Below are 20,096 nucleotides of genomic sequence, written 5' to 3'. Positions count from 1 at the left end.
AGCAGGGATGTGGGCTGTGTGCAGGTGCTGGATGGAGCACATGCACTGTTGTCAGTCACCTGCTCTCCTGAGCAAATGCAGGATATTTGTTTTCTGTCCTCTTGAGCAATGAGGATTTGTTTGTCAGAGCTTCTCATAAAGGCCTTCAGTTACTTTCTCTCTTACTTCTAAGAGTTTGAGTGACTTGCCGGTGATTTTGTAGTGCTCTTTAAATCAAGGAAAGTAATTTTATGAATAATGGAAATGAGAGGAAAAAATTGCTCTATTTGAGGTGCTTGGATCCATATACCATTTGATTTTTTTCCCATCACCAAATTTAGAAAAAGGTAATTTTTTTCTATGTGAGAAGATTTCTTATGTTTTCAGCAGTTTCCAGTGGTCTGTGTTTATAGGGTAAGATTGCAGATTGCTTGGCTGCGCTTTTGAAGAGTATACAAAGTTTCCATTTGCACCCTGTGCATGGTTAAATCCCTGGGAACAGGGCTTCACACTGACCTCAAGAACTGCCTTGGGGGGGCTCCATTGCAGGCCCTGGAGTTTGCTTTAATCGTAGAATCACAGAATAGTTTGAGTTGGAGGCGCCCTAAAGATTGTCTCGTTCCAGCCCCTCTGCCATGGGCAGAGACACTTCCCACTAGACCAGGCTGTTCAGAGCCCCACCCAAACTGGCCTTGAACACTTCCAGGCACGGGGCATCCACAACTCTGGGCAATGTGTTCCAATGCCTCTTCACCCTCACAGTAAAGAATTTCTTCCTAATATCTGATCTAAACCTACTCTGTTCTGTGGGAATACTTGTCCTTAGATAGAAAGACCAAATCAAAGTATAACATTAAAAAGTGAGTTTTAATACTGAACATGACCAGATTTGTATTTAAATATATAAGCTTTCACACTGTTTTTTGAACCTCCACACCTTTCTTCAGATATGTGGTCAGGCCATTAGTGAAAGCTACAGATACACCCAGGAGATTCAAGAAGATGCTGTATGGCTCATCTGTTATATCATTTGCCTTTTTTAGCTTAATTTTTCATTGAAGACGTATGTCATTTCATTCAATATGTGGTGTTGGAAGAAATCTGACTTCAGGCAGTTTCTAAAGTACACGATGTTCCTTTTGTGCCATCATATAGTGCATAGCAAAAACCTGTAAGCCAGACTTTGGAGACTGACTTTAATCAGGGTGTAATGCCCAGATTTTTCTGGAGATATTACCATCTGCACCCTGGGATCTTCATCCTGCACCGTTATCACCTCAAGTATTTCTAGTCACTAGGCTGTGTTTTGGATAAATGCTCTTGATTTGTGTTTTCTTTTTTTTTTTCTGTACATACCTTTTGCCCAGAAAAAAGAAACACTAATTTTTTAGAACTGTATCCCAGCTATATCCCCTATATATAGAAACAGTTTGTTTCCATAGAGAGTGAAAGCCGCTCTTAATTCAGTAGGAGTCATATGCCAGATTGGAGCTAGTAATCTACATTGAACTTGGCAGATACATTTATTTTACAGCAAATTCAGATGAAAAGTTATACCAAAGTAGCAAAACCGTTGTTTTGATCTCAGACTGCCCTGAACCTTTGTTTCACAAGGACTACAGGAAATTTCAGTTAAAAAGTGTCTGAAATGGAATTTAAGAAATAGTAAAAATAATAGCTGTGAGATCTACAGTTGGCACCTGTAGATGCTTCATTAAGGACAATGGATGCTGATATTCAGAAAACAGACATGGTCACAGACCAACTCATCTTAGTTTCTAAAGAAAAAAGATGTGGTATAGAAGACAGGAAAAGATTATCACTCGTGTATGTTTTTTGTAAAAATATGTGCACTCCTTTTATACATTTTATTTTTGTATTCTCACAGCTTTATAATAGAGAGTTAATTTTGATTTTACCATTTACAAAAGGAACTCCAGCAAAAGCAGTATGTTCTTGTTTAACTAGATAATACCATTTAATGAGTAGCCTCAGTGGTCCCTGTATGGTGAAAACCAGCATCTGTTCAGGAAGCCCTGCAAGCTCAGTTCCCAGATAAAGTCAGTTTTTTAAGTTCTAGTCTCAGGTGTTAGGTCTGTTCTAGTAAATGAAATGGGTCCAGCCCCTGCTTTCCAGCCCTGAGGGTAAGTGGTACAGCAGAGCTTGTTGTCTGCATGGCTGAACTCTCTCTCTGCCCCCCCAGACAGGGTGCAGCTCCTTAAGAGCAGTCCTGGGTCAGTGCTGTCCGTGGAACAGGGCTCATGTATTGCCTTGGAGAATGTGGTCACAATGGGCCACAGCCATGCTATGGGAAGAACCAGTAGCTAAAGGTCAAGGGCCCTTGCTCTGCCTTCTGTACACTCAGATATGTCCAGTTATGTCTGGACTTCTAGGTGAATTTCAGCAACCATACAAAATGTGAAAGACTGCTTAGTAGGAAAAGGGATAAAATGTGTTCAGGTCAGGCAGCAGTCTGACAAGCAAGCAGGACTACAGTATACACATGAAAGGTTTAAGACAAGAAAACAAGTGAGGTTATTTCATGTAATGCTGTACCAAGGCTTGCCAAGACCACATGTAGTCAGTTGTCTCTAAATTTTGGCACCACCTAGCAAGTGTTAGAAATGCTACATAGAGGGAAGGGGGTGATAGAGTTAAAAGGGATACATTTTGAGCACAAGAAAAATGTTATTACTGTACTGTTAAAGAAATACAGGGATCTGATGCAGAGGAGCCTTTGTTACTGGTAAACTTTGTGCAAGACCTTAATGATGTCTGTAGTTTTAAGTTGCATACAGTGTAGTGAGTGAGGGAGGAGAAGATGGCTACTATTCCCAGACAAATGAGGAACAGTGACTGCATGGAAGAAATGTAGGTACACTGAGTGCTTCATGTGGGAGGAAGAGGAATAGAAGCTGCAGTTTGTTCCCAGAGGAAGCAGCATATGGAACATGTCCATAAATGCTAGATAAAGTGAGAGAGACAAATTTTCCAGAGTCACAGTGCTTTTCTTTTGAAATATTGCTACCATAACTCAGTATGCTTTCAGAATTACGAAGCGGATGTTTTTCTGAATGTGGGTATAGCAGGGAGCAAGCTAGATTGCTGCCTGCTAAATAACTGTTCTGGTTTGGAACAAGCCGTTTCAACCTGACCCAGGATGATTTGCTGCGTAGATACAGTTGGTTGAACACTAAGCTCCGGGCCGGCAGTGCATGTGGCATCCCTCTGATGTTAAAACATGTTGCAACTGCTCAGGTACTGACTTGAATACATTCCTTAAGGGAAGGGATGGTAACGCCTCAATTTGCAGAAACACGTTGAATGCCCTTGGGGAATGAATGAGAAAGAAACTAAATATTACACAGTGTCAAGCCTTAAAATGCTAGGGGATATGTTTGAAATAAAGAGATTAGTTGGGTCTGCTAGTTTTGGCTTGCTGTTTTGTGACTTGTACTTCATTGTAACCCAGCTTTAACACACAGAAAATTTCAGTTTGCCCCCCCTTTCCACCCACCTCATTGTGTGGTTCTTACTGTTTTCAACAGGTTTGATTGTGTAGAATAAACAAACTTGGCGTTAAGAATTGGCAGTTTGGGAAAACATAAACTGCATTTAGGATGCTTAAAAACACTGATAAGCAGACATGCTTTTAATATTACTTGCCTGAGTATATTTCTAATGGATTTACAAATAGCAAGTTACCTAACCTGGAGTTTAATTGGATGCACTCAGAAGAATTCTGTGATGGCACTTGGTAAAGGCTGTATTAAAATAGTACTGGAAGCGTGCCTGCAATTTTAACATCTTGTGTTGTGGTGGTGGTTAGCCTTAGTGGGTATTAGATGGAAGACTTCCAGTCAGTTGGGTTGATTAATTTCAGACCTGGACTTAAAATGATCTCTGTGTATGTTATGCTGGATCCTACTGCTAAGTAGCAGCTGAATAGCAGTTTTCTTTTTGCAGTAACTGAGGGGAACAAAAAAAAAAATCTTGGGATTAAATCAAAGCTTTTATCTTGTCATTTTAATGGGAATAAAACTTAAAGTAAAGCTTTGAGTTGAAAGGCCAGGTTTTTTAATTTGGGTTTCACATGTTTTGTACTCTTGGATTGGCAAAGACCAGGACACCTAAGGCTGTCAGCAATCTTTATCTAAAAGGATATGGTGTCTGAGCAGTGGGGGCATATGTGCCCACAATAAATCACACAGGGAAAGGTCTTGATCCTCAAGGAATGCCTTTGGCAAATTTGTGGCACACTGAGAAATGGTTGCCTCCAAGACAGGATGGCACAATGAGCCTTTGGGAAATTGTTTGAACTCATTACAGTACCTCACCCCTTCTTCCTTGTTGGTAGCTGTATTAACCCCACTGGGAAGCCATTCTGTCAAGCAGCCACTGCTGTGGTCTGGAGGGAGTATTCTCAGGATGCAGAACAGAAAAATAATTTGGTTGGGTTTCTTCCTTGTCTCTTTGGTATTCAACAGTTCAAGGTACATTATTTGTGCTTATTTTTGTGGATTGCATGGTGTGGGTTGAGGTTAACAGCTATGAGCCTCATTCCTATTTAAATTTTATCATAGCCAAAAATTGCCAAAGTTGCTGTACCATTTCTGGTTTTGTAATGATGGAAACAGCTCTTAGTACTAAGAGAGTGTAAAATCTGTTTTTAAAGCTACTGAAAGGACTAACAGATCCTTTCTAGTTTCATTCATGTGTGTACTGAGTTTGAAACCAGCATTGCAAACTTACTGCCAAGTTGTGATTAGGGTTTGTTTTGCATGGCTAAAGATGAACTCCGCATTTAACTAAAAGATCTTTGATACTGCAATGCCACAATTGTGTTTTTATCTAAATCACTTGGTACAGCAAGTTACAGGTAATGTTTTCCAGTGCTAACAAAAGTGGGACAGGCGGCTTCAGTAGCTTTATTAAATCCAGTGCTTGTCAAATCAAAGGCATGCTCAAAGAAGGAATTACCTGAGTTAGCTCTGGATGTTGTTGTGGGCTAAATTAATGTTAGGGCACCTGACAGCTTTTGCTTTCTTTATTTTAAGTGCAGTTAAAGCATTCATTCTTTTTCTGTTGGAAATCTTGATATGTTGAGATGTCTGAAGAACAGACAGGAAATGTAAATAGTGTGCCCTTGTTATACTATCTATTGCAATAGTTTTTTCAGATTTATTCATCATATCTGAAAATTTAAATGAAAAACTATGAAAAAATAAGCAAAGGAGAGCTGAAGAGTTCAGATCACATGAGAGTTTTTCAGTTCCCAAGGGACTAAAACGGCATTATTGTTCATCTTTATAGAGGCATTGAGTGAAATCTGTAGAGATACATAAAATCATGTGTAGTGCAGGCATTCTTGTCATACCAACAGAAGAGGACAAAACCAAAAAGAGGATACAAGGCATAGTGATCATATGAAATGCATTAACACAGTATGTAATTGAGGCTGGTGACCTGTGGAGCTTTAGAAAAGTTTTTGCCACATACTTGAACAAACAATAAGCAGAGCTGTATGCAGCAGCATGCTTTTTGCTTTATCACAGTTGCAAGGATAAAGCTTTCCTATAATGACAGTTTTCTAATTGAAATCTTTGATTTTCTCTGAATTCTGAAGTGTTGCCTAACTTCAGTGACATCACAGCTCAGCTTCACCCAGTGGTTCGATGCTTTGGGGTAATTTTTTTTATCACCATGTCATGTGTGAATCGAGGGCTTCTGAATGAGGGGGAGGTCTAGGGTATAATGGAAGATAGTGTTGACTCAGAGTCGACATTTTATGTCCTTTCCTCAGCACGGGGTTTTTGACACCAAGGAGCCTGCTACAGAACCTTGTGCTGTATGTCCACATCGTGGTCCTTGATTCTGATGCTGGATGAGATTAATGCCACGAACTCATACCTCCTTGCCATTTTTAAGCAGAAACTCTCCTCTTCCTCTTCTCTAAATGATCAGACTATCCCTGAAAAAAAATCAGGAAAATGTGGTAGGCATATGTATTAGCAAAGAGTACCTCCGACACTGTGATTAGATCACAGTGGTCACGACTATGTGCAGAGTACTGCAAACATGAGGAATCAATGAAAGTGTGTGGGGCACAAAGAACAGTATGTGTTAGTTGAAGTCCAGCCATCATTCTCATTGTGTTGTTGACTCAGTCTTTCTGAAGCAGGTTCTTTGGCAAGCTGTTTTGAACAAGACTTAGATTTGTACCTGATGTGGGGACAAATTCTTTAGTGAGTTCCAAAACATTGACTCTATGCATAAACTGGTGTAAACAAACACTTTGGTATTTTTGAAACTATGTTAAGAGAGAAGCTAAATGGTAGGCCTAATTATATAGGTTAAATACTAGACTTTACTTCATCATCTCATTTGCAGAGCTCCTGGGAAAGTAACAGGAGATGCATATTTGAAGATAGAGCTAAAATTTCTGTTTTACATGAAAATTTATTATTTTTTAATTCCTTTCTCTGCAATGTTCCTATTATTAAACAAAATCTCTAAAATAGATCATAATATATTGCTTGTGCTCTGCCCTGAAATATATGTTTAATCCTATCTGTTCCAGAAGTTGCTCCATTCTTGGTATTGAAAAAAAATTTTATTTTATGACTGTGTGTTCTGGCATGGTCTTTCATTTGTTCTAGTAATCCTTCCATCCCTAAAAAATGCATGAGTCTTTCTGGCACCCGTCCTTTTCATTTTTCTGTGAACAGTGAAAAAAAATTGTTTAACTTCTTCAAGCGTTTTCTAATTACAGCAGTGGAAAAACTAATTGGACTGTAGTGACGTGATGCACTTCACTCTGCATCTTCAGTTATGGTTTTCTCAGAGTTCTGCTTGAAACTCTCTATGTTACTGTTTCAACTATATATAAACCAAGAATGAAATATCCTTTAATGTCAGGTATTACTCAGGTAGCATGCAGAGTTTTGACAGAAAAAAGAGTTGGAGATTAAACAGTTTAGATGGTTCATGTAAATAACTTCAAGCTTCTCAGCCTTCTGAAGGCATTAACAGTATTTTCATGTGGAATATTACTCTGATGTATATATGTTTTAATAAAAATAAACATTGTTGTAACTTGAGCAACTGTCATCCCGGAACAGTGAGGAGAAGGAAGTGATTTCTTCGTCAACTAGGAAATATAAAGTTGAGTTAAACATCTTTTTCTGTTTTGAGATATCAAGTCCCCTTCAAATCTAGTCTTTTATTTTAATGGGCAAATATTTTAGCTGCTAGTTTGGATCTTAAACTGTTTTGCTAGGTATTAACCTCTGGCAATGAGAAAATCTACATGTACCTTACATTAGTTATTATGCACAACTCTTTGATTTCAAGGACTCTTTGCAGACCAGAAATATCTGCCGTTCTTCAGATACTGTTCTCTTCCTTCTCTTTGTGGTGCTAGCTATTGTTTTCTTGAATTTATTATAATTTTGTCAGCTTCCTAATTAAGGCGGTATTAATTATACTTTTTTTCCCCATCACTTCTGATACAAATTGTATCTAATTTCTAACACCTACACTAAGATTTCAAATGGCAGGCACCAGTCTTTTAATAAATTAAATGATTAATGACTCTCAGTGTAGAAGCCAAACCCTTGACTTAGGTGTGGCTGCAGCAGAAGCATCTTCTTTGCATGGAATGTTCCAACTCAACTGGTGTTTGGGATGTTAATGTGTGTTTTCATGGCAAGGCCCCAGCCTGCTGAAAAATCTGCCATAAGATGACTCACAATATTATGACAGAAGGTAGAGTCATTGTATGTTACTTAAAGGGCATTTAATTTAATTTGTTCTTGGTTATGCATAAAACTATTTAATAATGCTATGCAAATGGATATAAAATATATTTATAATACATGAAAAATAGCTTCTACAAAACTCATGTTTTTTCTCTATAGCCTTAAAAAAAAATGTTTCCGTGATGGACGATGCTTTTAAATCTAGTGTTTACTTCAACTACGACAATTAAATCAATATTGGAGGATACTCATCACAGCTGCAATTTCAACAGTTATTGTTATTTCCAGTTAGTGGACTGGTAGCTCTGCAAGCTTACAGCATGTAAAAATGGCATTTATTTCTATTTAAAATTGCAAAAAATCCCCAATATTAAAACAAAGGAACAGTATGGCAATCAGTGATTTCCTGAGCCATGTTTTTTGAATGCATTTTTCTCGGGCTAAAAAAAGTCCTTTACTGAGCTCTGTGAGGTAAACTCCTTTTCCTGTGGCTTTGCAACATATCCCTCTACTACTTCTGAAGAGGAAAGGGTGATCCACAGAGGGATCACCAGGCAGCATGCTCTTGCTGTGGCTGGTGCCAGGTGCTTTTGCATTCAAGTGATAATTCTTGTTTTTTCCCTTTCATAAACCATCAGTGGACTTGTTCTCAGTCAGCTGTGGAGCCTTCATCTGATTTAAAAAGCCAAAGGCAAGCACTGTCAAGACAGACATGAATGCCATCTTCTGTAGTATTTTCTCGTAGACCAAGACTTTAGATAAATATAGACCAGTTAATCTATGTCAGTATACTATGTGCTAAGTGTATAATTAACTGAAAATGGCAGTATTCAGTGCAATTTTCCCTTGTTCTTAAAGTGAAACTGTAATATAACCCAGTGCTGGTAGGAGTTGTGGGATGGGAAAGTATATTTAAAAGGTGGAGAGGCATCTCACAGTGTAGGCTCTGCTTCAGCTGAGTGCTGAAGCCACAGCACTGATGTAAAATGATGTATTATGCAGGAGCAGTTGTTTTTATTGATTTCATTACCTGTATTGCAGTGAGACCAATATTACCTCTTCTTCATCTCAATGAAAGCTTTATTCTAAGGAGATTATTGTGTCAGTGTCTCTGCAGCTTGCAGCTTGTTTTCTGGGAATAGTCAAGGCTTTTACAACTTGTCCTTTCATGTTCTGAGAGCTGGCAATTGAACAGGCAGTACAAATGATTATTCTTGGGACATTTTTATCAAGCATGAAACAAATGTAAAGAAGGCAGGAGGAAAAAAATAACCAAAGCAAAAGTGTTACGCTTACAAGAACCTGATTCTCTTGTCAAAACTGCTGGTAAAGCAATCTTTATTACTCATACCATCTCCATTAATGAAATGGGAGATGGGGGCGCTCAGTTTTCTTTTCTAGTACTGTCTTTTATTTTTCATGGATTTTCTGTGCTGCTGAGAGCAACGGCTGATATTGGTTTCATTGCATTGTTTTCGTTGCACTGGAATTCAGAGAAGAACAGCGTGAGCTTGATCATGCTCCCACTAAGCATATTGGAAGTGGAAAGCCCCGCTGCCTTAGGAGGATTATATTGCACTGCTTGTGTTTTATTATTAATTAAATGTTCTTTCAAGGCATAATGGGTGTAGTATTATTATCTGTCTTGTAGACTTCTCTTCAAAAGAGCACAAGGAATACAGTGATTCTAAATGGCTGACAAGAAATAGATTTTTATTTACAGTGTCCTTGTAGTTGGTTCAAAGACGAGATTGTATTGAGTTTCCCAAAGTTAATACAATTTTGTTATCAAGAGAATTTGGGGTGTAGCCAAATGAAATGTTAACATTCATTTTGAACAATGGTATTTAACAGTTTTATTTCTATGTGTTGCAATTATTTAAAGCTTCTACTTGGTAAAATTAAGAAAATACTTTCTCTGGGAACAGAAATGAGAAAATTTAAGAACTGAATTGTTTGCTAAAAGTTGTATGCCAGTTTTTTTTTTCTTTTGGGGTTTTGTTTTAGGTTTTTTTCATGGTGAGTCTGGTTTTCAGTAGTGTAGGATTTCAGTAGCAAAGGTTTCAGACCCTTGTGGCTCTAGTTGACTTCAGTGAGATGAGCTTTTGCTCAGCATGTTTGAAAATCCCTTATTTCTTTTTGGTGGATGGCTGTGAGGATTCCAAGCGCTGAAAGAGGGAAGGAGTAACACACTGACAATCACAAGACCTAAAAGCCAACTCCTACATAGAAAACATAAAGCACAATATTAGTTTTGAAGTTTTACATTAATTTAAAACAATAAAGTAGTGATGCTGATACAGGATAGTACTTATGGGCCTTAAAAATATTTATAGGCAAGATGGGCTTAAGACAATAATTCCATTAAAACATGCTTATTGTGGCTGGAAATGGAGTTTAGCAGGATGAAGGTGTGGAGGTTTTAAGTGCATGGGGCTGAGAGTTACCTATAAAAGTGGCACCAATGTATATCTGAAAGCAGGGCTTCAATGCATTTGAAGAAGACCTTTAAAGCTCATCAGGAAAAGATTGAAGGGATGTTTTTGTGACTAAACTTTGTTACTATGCGGCTTCTGACGTGCTGAAGAATTTCATGCAGAATGACTGAAAACTTGTGAAAGTAGTAGAAATTAATTCCCTCCTGTAAAAGACAAAAATGAATTTAATCCCCTCAAGGGCAGTAAAAGGACAAGGTGTTGTAATACCATGTCGATGCAAATGAATAAATATGCTTAAGAAAATAGAGGTGTATATAAGGGATAGCTGGAAACTAGTTTGTAGATGAAGAACTGAATGTTATAATTTTCTGTTGCTTGTGTTTCTCAATTAGCAGTGGTCTCGGCTTGTTCACCCGATTTTAGTGAAATCCTTTTTTAATGAAAACTGTTGCTGTATCCATCCATGCTCATGGTTTGATTTACCAGTACAGTTTATTTAAAACTGGTAAAGAGTTGTAACCAAGTGTTGCTGTTTTTATTTGACAGGCCGGACCTGATAGACATGAGTACCGTTGCTGTTCAAAGCAACCTTGCAAATTTAGAACATGCTTTTTTTGTAGCAGAAAAACTTGGTGTTGCCAGACTTCTGGATCCTGAAGGTAAGAGAGCTGCAGATGGCTCTGTTGCAAAACCCCCAACACTAAAATAAAATCCAATCTGCCTGCAGGTTGTAGCATATTTGTGGGCATTCTTACAACTATGTGATAAAGCACTGTTCTGTCTTGCTCTTTTAGATGTCGATGTTTCCTCACCTGATGAGAAGTCAGTAATAACTTATGTGTCGTCACTTTATGATGCATTTCCCAAAGTACCAGAAGGTGGTGAAGGCATCAGTGCAAATGTAAGTAGAAGACCACTCGTGCAGTGTGTGAGCTACATTAATAAAATTCTGAATTTCAGATCCAGAATGTTAGCTAGGTCTTCCATAGGACTGTTCTCACACTTTTCTTTGACGTGGTTTTTCTAGGCTGAGATTTTAGAGTCTTAGCTATTTCATATCATGGACATGAAAATATTTGTGCTAAGAGCTTAACTGTAAACAGTGTGCCTGAAGTTGGAGATAGATTGAGTCAAAGTTCTTGTTTTTCAGTTGTGGATGTATAAATTACGCCAGCTTGAAATTTACTAATCTAGAAAATATTTTGTTTTCAGTAGAATTATTTGGGACCAAAACTGAAGACTGAAATCATATATTTGGAAACTTGAACTGATCTCTAAAGAGCAAATTAATACTGTTTCAGAATTGTAGGATTTCAAAAATCCATTTTATTTATGTGTGAAGACTTCAGCCTTCAAAGCTGAAGCAAAAAAGAGCTCTTAGATTATTTTAATCTCTTCTGTAATCTGGATTTTGCTTTGTCAGGATGTTGAAGTCAAATGGGTTGAGTATCAGAATATGGTGAACTACCTCATGCAGTGGATCAGACACCATGTGACAATAATGTCTGACAGAACATTTCCCAACAATCCTGTGGAATTGAAGGTGAGGTGTGGTGGTTTAAACTCCTTGTTGGAATTACACTTTATCTTACTGACTCAAAGCATACTTGAACAAATGACGTGCTTGTTGATTTATACAATCAAGTCAGCTGTAGAACAGTACTACTCCTTAACCTTTTCAAAGTATAATCAATACATTGCTAGCATATGAACAATCAAAAGGAAATCTATAGCTTGTCACTGATTGTTTTTTGTAGAACTCTAGTAGAACAGTATAAAGATAAGCTTGTGAAGTATATTAGGAGAGGGTTTAGAGGCTAAAGTTATATTTGCTGTAAGTAAAAGTTGATGTTATTTTTCATGTTTCTGTAGGCACTTTATAATCAATATTTACAGTTTAAAGAAACAGAAATTCCACCGAAGGAGACAGATAAATCAAAAATTAAACATCTATATAAACTGCTAGAGGTAAGTTTTAACATGCATTGAAATGTATAGAAGTTCCTTTTCTGTGACTTAAAATAACAAGTACATATGAATTGTTAAGGTCTGGATAGAATTTGGACGCATCAAACTTTCTCAAGGCTACCATCCAAATGATATAGAAAAAGAGTGGGGAAAGCTGATTATTGCCATGCTGGAAAGAGAGAAGACCCTTCGGCCTGAAGTGGAGAGGTATGCTAGTGAATATTTGACAGGTTTTGTTAATATATTTTCTGTCGTTTTAACCCATATTGAAATTTGTAAATATCTTTTTCTATGATAATGTCCATATTATTTTTCTAGATCAAGTATTTCTGCCTTTGTTCAAGGTCTGAAGTTCTCTACCTGCTTGAGGCAGGTCCAGACAGAAACAACTTTGGTGGTCTCAGAAGGTTGTTATGAGCAGCATCTGTGCCTCAGATCATCAAAGCACTTATACGCATATATAACCACTTCCTTTGTGCAGTTAATCAAAGCTGGGTTTATATCACTTCACTGTCTCATTTCAACTTGATTTCATATGAGCACCATCCTCATTCTTTACATGAAATGTGTATTTTTCTTGGTGCACAGCATTGTAGGATGACATCCTGTGTAGAGGTTGTTTAAAAAGTTAGTGGTACTCAAGAGCACACCAAGTGTTTAGATGTGCAAAGGCATAGTAGCCTTCTGTGATAGGCTGTGTGACACTTCTATACCTCACTGATAACATACTGAGCATAATTAAAGTTGTGATGCAGTCTGAGAGCATTTTTTAATGGTATGTCTTTTTAAGTTCTGTGGGAGACACAGGTGCTATCCATTCATTAATTAAAAAACCCTCTTAAAGTTAGATTTTTGGGGCTTTTACCTGTGGGTAGATATAGACACCTGGATCTGGATTCATTCTGCTTTACTTTATGCATCCAAAGGAGACATCTCAGATTGGAATCACTTTCTAGAGAATCTTGTTGCTGACTTTCTGGTGACAACAGGATGACCTGGCTCTCTGAAACTAGGTGTGAAGAATCCAGACCATTGTATAGGAAGTCCTCAGCAAGAGAGATTTCAGTCAGGACATCCCAAAGATAGTCAGAGTTGATTAAACGTGTGTCATGCTTACAAAAGCAAGAGCATGACTGAAATGGCAGATTCAGTAGGAGGTGCTGATTCACACACCTTACTGTGGAACAAGTTCCTATAGAGGAATACAAAGTTTTCCACACAATACTGAGTTTTCCCTCTTAAGCAGAGCACAACACTGGAAAGCAGCAGCAGAAATACGGCCTGCTAGATCTTGTAGGTTAATCTGTCCCAACCTGCCAAAAGCAAAGTGTCTGGCTTCACCAATAGAAATTCTGTTCATACTTGCAGAAAGCTGGATTATCTTTGTTGAGAATGTGTGTAAATGACTTTAGTTTATTTCTATTTTGTTCATATGGGCTGAGCACAGATAAACAAACATGAACTTAACTTCCTTCCCATATTTAAGAAAGGGTAAACAGACTTAAAAGTGACAGATCATATGGTGATAGTCACTACATGGCGTGGTCACTGTAAAATGAGAGAGAGAAAATTTCATTAAGTGATTCTGGTTTAGTCACCAAGTTAAAAGTATTGATTGATGTAGACACAAGAATATCATCCATGTTTGTTGCATTGGTTACCAGTGCATCTTATCATTATGAGGTGTTAATACAGCTGCTGGGGTGAAATTTGATTGTGGCAAAAATGTGACTTCAGCCAATACTGAAATCTGGTAAGTAATAAAACTTTGCCTGCAAGTCTGGTGAATATATCTCAAAGTATCAACACAAACAGACAATGTGTGTGGCCTGATTGGTGTATGGGGTCAAAATTAATATGGTGTCAATGAGGAGGGTGCCAAACTGAGCTCTAGTTTGCAAAGCTAGCAGAGTTTGGCATTGCTGCAGGGGTGTGTCTGTGCCTTTGCCGAGCTCTTCTGTGTAAACAGTCATCTTATGGAATGGGTGGGGTTCTTCAGGAATTCTAAAAGCAGGGGGTGAAATACTGAAAAAATCACCCCATCCCAAATTCTGAGTTAAAATGTAAACTTAAGAGCAGTGATCAGATTTTTCTTACTTATTTTGTGGTCAAAATAGCTAGAAGCAATTGGCTGTGAGTGTGGAAGAAGATGAAGGGAAATTTTCAGGAGGACAGTGTAGTGGGACAGGATGGTTAATGAAGATGCATGCTTGGACAGTGGAGGAATGATGGTAGGTTGGATGGTGTATAGGTTGGATGGTGTATAGGTGTCCCAGATCATATTGTTACAAGCTGATTAACCATGATACTCCCCCAGTTTTATTGTGCAGTTCTATTTGAAGGAAAAGGAGCACAGCCTGAAGGTTACTTGTACTCTACTGTTGAGCGTGGATTTCTCTCTTCACTCTTTTTTGAAGCTTTCCACTGAAGAGTCTGAGAAACACTGCAAAGAGTTCTTTTAGTTCTTATTTGGCTTATAGTTATCTAGTGACACTTAAATAAAATATTTGGTGTGTCTGTTTCCTAGAGACGCCCCACTGTTGCTGCCTAGCCTGTACTTGCAAAGCTTTAATGCAAGGTAGGGAAGCGAAAAGCAAGGTAGAGTACATAGCCCCAGGTAAAATCCTTTGAAGAGCTGGCAGAATATTAATTGCTGGGTTTTAAATGTGCATACTGAAGCCTATATAAAGGAGGAGTCTAGGTGTTTCAAAAGCCAGTAGTGGAATTTCATCCCTAGAAGCTGTACATTTTGCAGGAGTTTTATCTTCATTTTTCAGCAAATGCAAACAGCCAGAAGAACTGTGCTCTGGATGTAAAAATGAATAGCAGTAGTTACAGCTATCATAGCAGTGATTCGCTGTTCAGCAACAGCACTAGTACTCGAACCAGCGTTGACTCTAATGAGAATTTCCTTTCTGTTAATTGTGGTCCCACACTGATTAAATCTTGTATAAGCTTTGGTAATGGAACCTTAGAAGGGAACAGGTAACTTGGCATATGCATTTGTGCTTTGTGTTAGATGCTGTTGATTAATTTGTTTGTTTTTAAAGTCATGCAACATGATTGTAAATATAAATAACATAGTACTTATTTATTTTCCTGAAATGCTTTGGTATCACCTAGGTTGGAAATGCTGCAGCAAATTGCAAACAGAATTCAGCGGGACAGCCGGAGCTGTGAGGACAAACTGATACTTGCCCGGAATGCTCTGCAGTCTGTAAGTCAGTCAGTGATTTTACTTGTCTGTTTTCACAGACTTATAGAAGTAGAATGGCAAAAAAAATCTTAAGGATTTATGAGGCCAACCTTAATAGCTGCTACTTTTATTTTCATTGGACTGTTAAGGTAGCATTTCTTCAAGAAAATACCACAAGTTGCCTAGAGTGAGTTCTGTTACTGTTTGGTTTTTTTTTGTCTGTAGTTAGATAAAATGCTTTACAATTGTTTCAAGATCAAAATAAGTTTTTAGAAAAGAAAAGGAATTCTTAGAGCTGATGTCTCTTTGCTTTAGCTGCGAGGCTTATGACTTTCTCTTATTTATTAAGGACACCAAGCGATTGGAGTCGGGCCTCCAGTTCCAACATGAAGCAGAGATAGCTGGGTATCTTCTTGAATCTGAGAATCTTCTCCGCCAGCAAGTGATTGATGCCCAAATTCTTATTGATGGAAAATACTATCAAGCAGACCAACTTGTTCAAAGGTACTTTACAGTACATTTGTGTGAATAGATAAATGTCCCAAATATGGATTCCCATTATGGACCAACTTTTCAGTTCTTTATGCATAAACTTCGTGGTCTGTCACTGGGCACGCAAATATCAGGTATTCCAATGGGTACATTGCCCACAAATGTTGAAGACAACAGGAGCTATTTGTACTCATTTATGGAAATGAAGTAAACTCCCTGAACATGCCTTAGTGTTTAATGTTTACTGGATATCTGTGTGTAAAGATGTTAGCTTGCTTTATTGCACATAAAATACATTTACAGTTTACTAACTCTGATTTTTTTAAATGGAGGCAAGATTTCTGGTGACAGCTGTAGGTGTATTAACAGGTAATAAGTGGGGTAACATTAGGTTATGTGCAGTAGTGTGTGCAGTGTTGGCAGAAAGAAGCATTTAATCTGCATAATTCAGTTTTATGAAGAACTGGCTCCGAAATTTTTTTGGGATTCTTCCTGGACTGGTTGAGACGAAGCGCATAACTCCTTGGCAGTGAACTGCAGGTGTTTGATCTATTGCAACGTGTAGTATCTTGTAAGATTTCTGGTTTGCTGATTGTTCCCTGGAATTGTGTATAGTGCATGTTAGTGCCCATAGCATTTTTTCAGTCATTGCCTGATTTCTGCATTTGTTATTTGTATAGAACTGTAAGCTGACATACCCTGTACTTTCTGATAGAAATACTTATTTATAAATATTTAAGTGCAACTAAAGTGTAAGAGATTATGTGAGTTCGTATCACTATTCAGTTGATCATGATAAACCTTAATCATAAGCATTCATTGGGGTTTTTTTTAAATTTTATTTTAACAGAGTTGCAAAACTTCGTGATGAACTGATGGCCATACGGACTGAATGTTCTTCCGTGTACAACAAGGGGCACGCACTGACCACAGAGCAGACAAAGCTGATGATATCAGGAATAACCGAGAGCTTAAACTCAGGATTTACAACAAACCTAACCCCTGAATTAAATGCTGCAATGACCCAAGGTTTAACACCTACTTTGACTTCTTCCAGTTTGACATCTGGCCTTTCATCAGGTCTTACTTCCAGACTGACACCAACCATCACTCCCACTTATCCACCAGGCATCCCACCACGGTTAATTCAGAGCTACGTGACAGGAGTAGACAGCGGGGCTCTGCAAACACTCAAACTGATGCAAATCAGAAAACCCCTTATGAAATCAGCTTTTGTGGATCAGAATTTAACAGAAGAAGAGGTGAACATGAAATTTGTCCAGGACCTACTGAGCTGGGTGGAAGAAATGCAGGTAGAATCTTTGCAGAAACAGTCCACTTTTAATTATTATGTTTACTTTTTGTACATCATGGCTAATCTTTTCTTCCTGTTTGTAAGGTTCAACTTGATAGAGCAGAATGGGGTTCAGATTTGCCAAGCGTTGAAAGCCATTTAGAAAATCACAAAAATGTCCACAAAGCTATTGAGGAATTTGAATCCAGCCTTAAAGAAGCCAAAATCAGTGAGGTACTGCACCATCTTCTTTATTTCTTTGATTGCTTTCTTACTGGGTGACCCATTAACTAATGTTGAATTTTAGAACTGTGTTTGGGTTTCATAGTCTTACCTTCATTTCTGATCTCTACACGACTTATGATGAAATCAGAATGGTTTAACGTATCTAACCTTTTTATTGTCTTTTGATCTCATATACTAAATACAGATCCAAATGACTGCCCCTCTTAAACTCAGTTATACAGAAAAACTGCACAAACTGGAGAGTCAGTACTCAAAACTCTTGGTAAGTTTAGTCATACCTCTTCCATGTTCAGCTTTTCGGTGTGCATAATTTCTGATAAGGGATGAGCTTTAAATTCTGATTCTTGTAAATCTTTTTCATTTCCTTTTGATAAAGAACACATCAAGAAATCAGGAAAGGCATCTAGATACTCTTCACAATTTTGTGTCTCGTGCTACTAGAGAGTTGATATGGCTGAATGAAAAAGAAGAGGAAGAGGTTGCATATGACTGGAGTGAAAGAAATCCCAATATAGCAAGAAAAAAGGAATACCATGCAGTATGTATTGCTAGTATAATCCAGAGGGAATTATTAAGTAATCTTTAATAATTAGAGAGAGCTCTAAAACTTTTTTTTTGTCTGAAAAAAGGAATTAATGAGAGAACTTGATGAAAAAGAAGAAGTTATAAAATCAGTACAAGAAATAGCTGAGCAATTGCTTCTTGAAAACCACCCAGCCCGGCTAACCATTGAGGTAAGTTAGTAAAACCAGCACCAAAACAGACAAAGTTTTGGGATTTAAAAGAGCGGAGTTTTGGAGGAAAAGAAGGGAAGTGCAAACTTAGAGAAAATTGAACAAGACTCTAAATAAAGGGGCCTTTTAAAATTTCCTCTTCAGCATCTCTGTTGTGTTTATCTTCCAGTTTCCAAAAAGTAAAAACACTTTTATAAAGTTATGGTTACACCTTGGATTGCTTAGATGAAATCTAGATGTTTCTGGTTGAGCAGTTAACTTCTAGACTTGTTGATACAAATTGCATTGAAAGACTGAGGGCACAGAACAGTCCTTACGTGGTTTCTGCCCTGTTGGATTGAAAGAAGTTTCAGTAAGGGCTTTTCTCATCACTTACTGTATGTGCAGGTTCCTATTATGATTTAGGGTTGGTTTCATAACTTATTTGTCAGTGAATTATGAAACTTGTTTGGATGTTAAAAATCTGACCGGGTGATGTGATCTACTTCAGGCTTGAATCTAGCTCTATGTTATAGGTAAGCAATTTACAGAAAATTTATTTTACCTGTTGTAGGGTCATAACAGGTTTTCAAAGGAGAATGTAAAACACTTTTCCTTGTAGACCTTCAAGAAAAGAGTAGATACAGACAGTGGCTGGTAAAGACTGAAACAATAAAAAGCTGATTTATTATAGAAGAATGAAAAAAGTCAGAGGGAATGTATTTTTATTGTTCTTCAGCTCTGCGAGTTTACATCTGCAAAAATGGGAAACATGAAGAAAACTCCTCCCTTCCTTCCTTCTCATGACATCTACTTTGAATAATACATGGCATTTTATGTAATGTGGGCAATTCTATTCTTTAAAAGTATAGGCTGCTCTAATTGGTGTGGTGTATAAATACACTAAGGATGCATTTTACGAATGCAGGCCATCGCAGTGACAGTGACTGTGCAGGTTATTGCTGACTCCAATAGTGCTATCCTGGCATATTTATAAAAAATATCCTTTTAAAAAAAATACTTTTCTACAGAACAATGTATGCATTAATGCATCAATTTTAAATTCCTGGAAGGCAATGGACAAACAGTTTTGAGCTGGGAATGAGAGGAATTGAAGCCCCGGGATTCGGGGTGATTTCCCGCGGGCAGGAGCGCCCCCTGCTGACGAGGGCGGGTGCGGCGCGGCTCCTCGGGGCTCCCGCGCTTTGCGTTCCTGCGCCGCTCCTACAGAAAATCGGGAGTCACCCACAGTCCTGGGGGTGGGCTCTTCATCGTGTATGCAGTGCGACTTTAATGTACGAATTGTAGCCAGGCAAGACTCCAACTGTTTTGACCGAGTAAATAGGGACGCAGAGTTGTTGATGAGCTTAGACTGGAGGAATGTCAGGAGCTGTACTCCAGCTCTTGCTGGAAGCTCTGGCAGGGATTTGTTTGGCCAAAATATGACCAGGCCACAGGATGGCGATTTCACAGCCCCTCTGGGCAAGTTTTGTTATGTTTGACTATGCTGTAGTGACAGGGTTTCTTTCTTACATCTAATTGGAATTTTCCTTACTGCAGCTTGGTTTTCCAGGGTGAAGTGATCAGATTTACCTGTTTGTGTTTGCCACATTCCTTTTGTGTTTTCTAAATTCTGTAAAGGTATGCAAGTTTCAATTTTAATTTCCATTTGTAAAATACATCTCCTTTCCTTAAAGGCCTATAGAGCTGCAATGCAGACACAATGGAGCTGGATTCTTCAGCTCTGCCACTGTGTTGAACAACATTTGAGAGAAAATGCTGCATATTTTGAGGTAAGAAAGTAAATCAATCAAAATGTGAAATGTTTTAAGTTTCGTCCATAGTCAAAAAGTTTCACCAAAAGTGCTAGTTGTTCTCTCATAGTAATTGTAGAATTAATATTTGTTCTCTCATAGTAATTGTAGAATTAATATTTGTCTTGGACAATCAGTAGATGATAAGCCATGCTCCCACAGTGTTGCCACAACTCTGTTTCTTCACTACAGTTAT

At 38.0% G+C, this 20,096-nt stretch overlaps 1 protein-coding gene across 21 annotated transcripts in view; it reads left to right on the top strand.

The window, feature by feature from the left end:
* The window catches only part of DST (dystonin), a 299,250-nt gene that overhangs the window by 138,036 nt on the left and 141,118 nt on the right, over window positions 1–20,096 (top strand). For 18 of the 21 annotated variants that reach the window (XM_048296861.1, XM_048296860.1, XM_048296883.1 and 15 more), the window contains 13 exons: window positions 10,724–10,836; window positions 10,972–11,078; window positions 11,601–11,720; window positions 12,050–12,145; window positions 12,225–12,352; window positions 15,269–15,362; window positions 15,691–15,845; window positions 16,684–17,146; window positions 17,233–17,361; window positions 17,558–17,635; window positions 17,750–17,911; window positions 18,003–18,107; window positions 19,784–19,879. In XM_048296861.1, the coding sequence (XP_048152818.1) occupies window positions 10,724–10,836; window positions 10,972–11,078; window positions 11,601–11,720; window positions 12,050–12,145; window positions 12,225–12,352; window positions 15,269–15,362; window positions 15,691–15,845; window positions 16,684–17,146; window positions 17,233–17,361; window positions 17,558–17,635; window positions 17,750–17,911; window positions 18,003–18,107; window positions 19,784–19,879 (1,846 nt within the window). Of the gene's footprint in view, window positions 1–10,723; window positions 10,837–10,971; window positions 11,079–11,600; window positions 11,721–12,049; window positions 12,146–12,224; window positions 12,353–14,850; window positions 15,131–15,268; window positions 15,363–15,690; window positions 15,846–16,683; window positions 17,147–17,232; window positions 17,362–17,557; window positions 17,636–17,749; window positions 17,912–18,002; window positions 18,108–19,783; window positions 19,880–20,096 lie in introns of those variants that run through there. The other 3 variants (XM_048296878.1, XM_048296866.1, XM_048296876.1) reach the window with 3 other exon arrangements.

Source organism: Corvus hawaiiensis, chromosome 3 (assembly GCF_020740725.1).
Source record: "Corvus hawaiiensis isolate bCorHaw1 chromosome 3, bCorHaw1.pri.cur, whole genome shotgun sequence".
NCBI lineage: Eukaryota > Metazoa > Chordata > Aves > Passeriformes > Corvidae > Corvus > Corvus hawaiiensis.
Note: the sequence above shows the minus strand (reverse complement) of the source record. Positions and strands in the feature narration are given on the sequence as shown.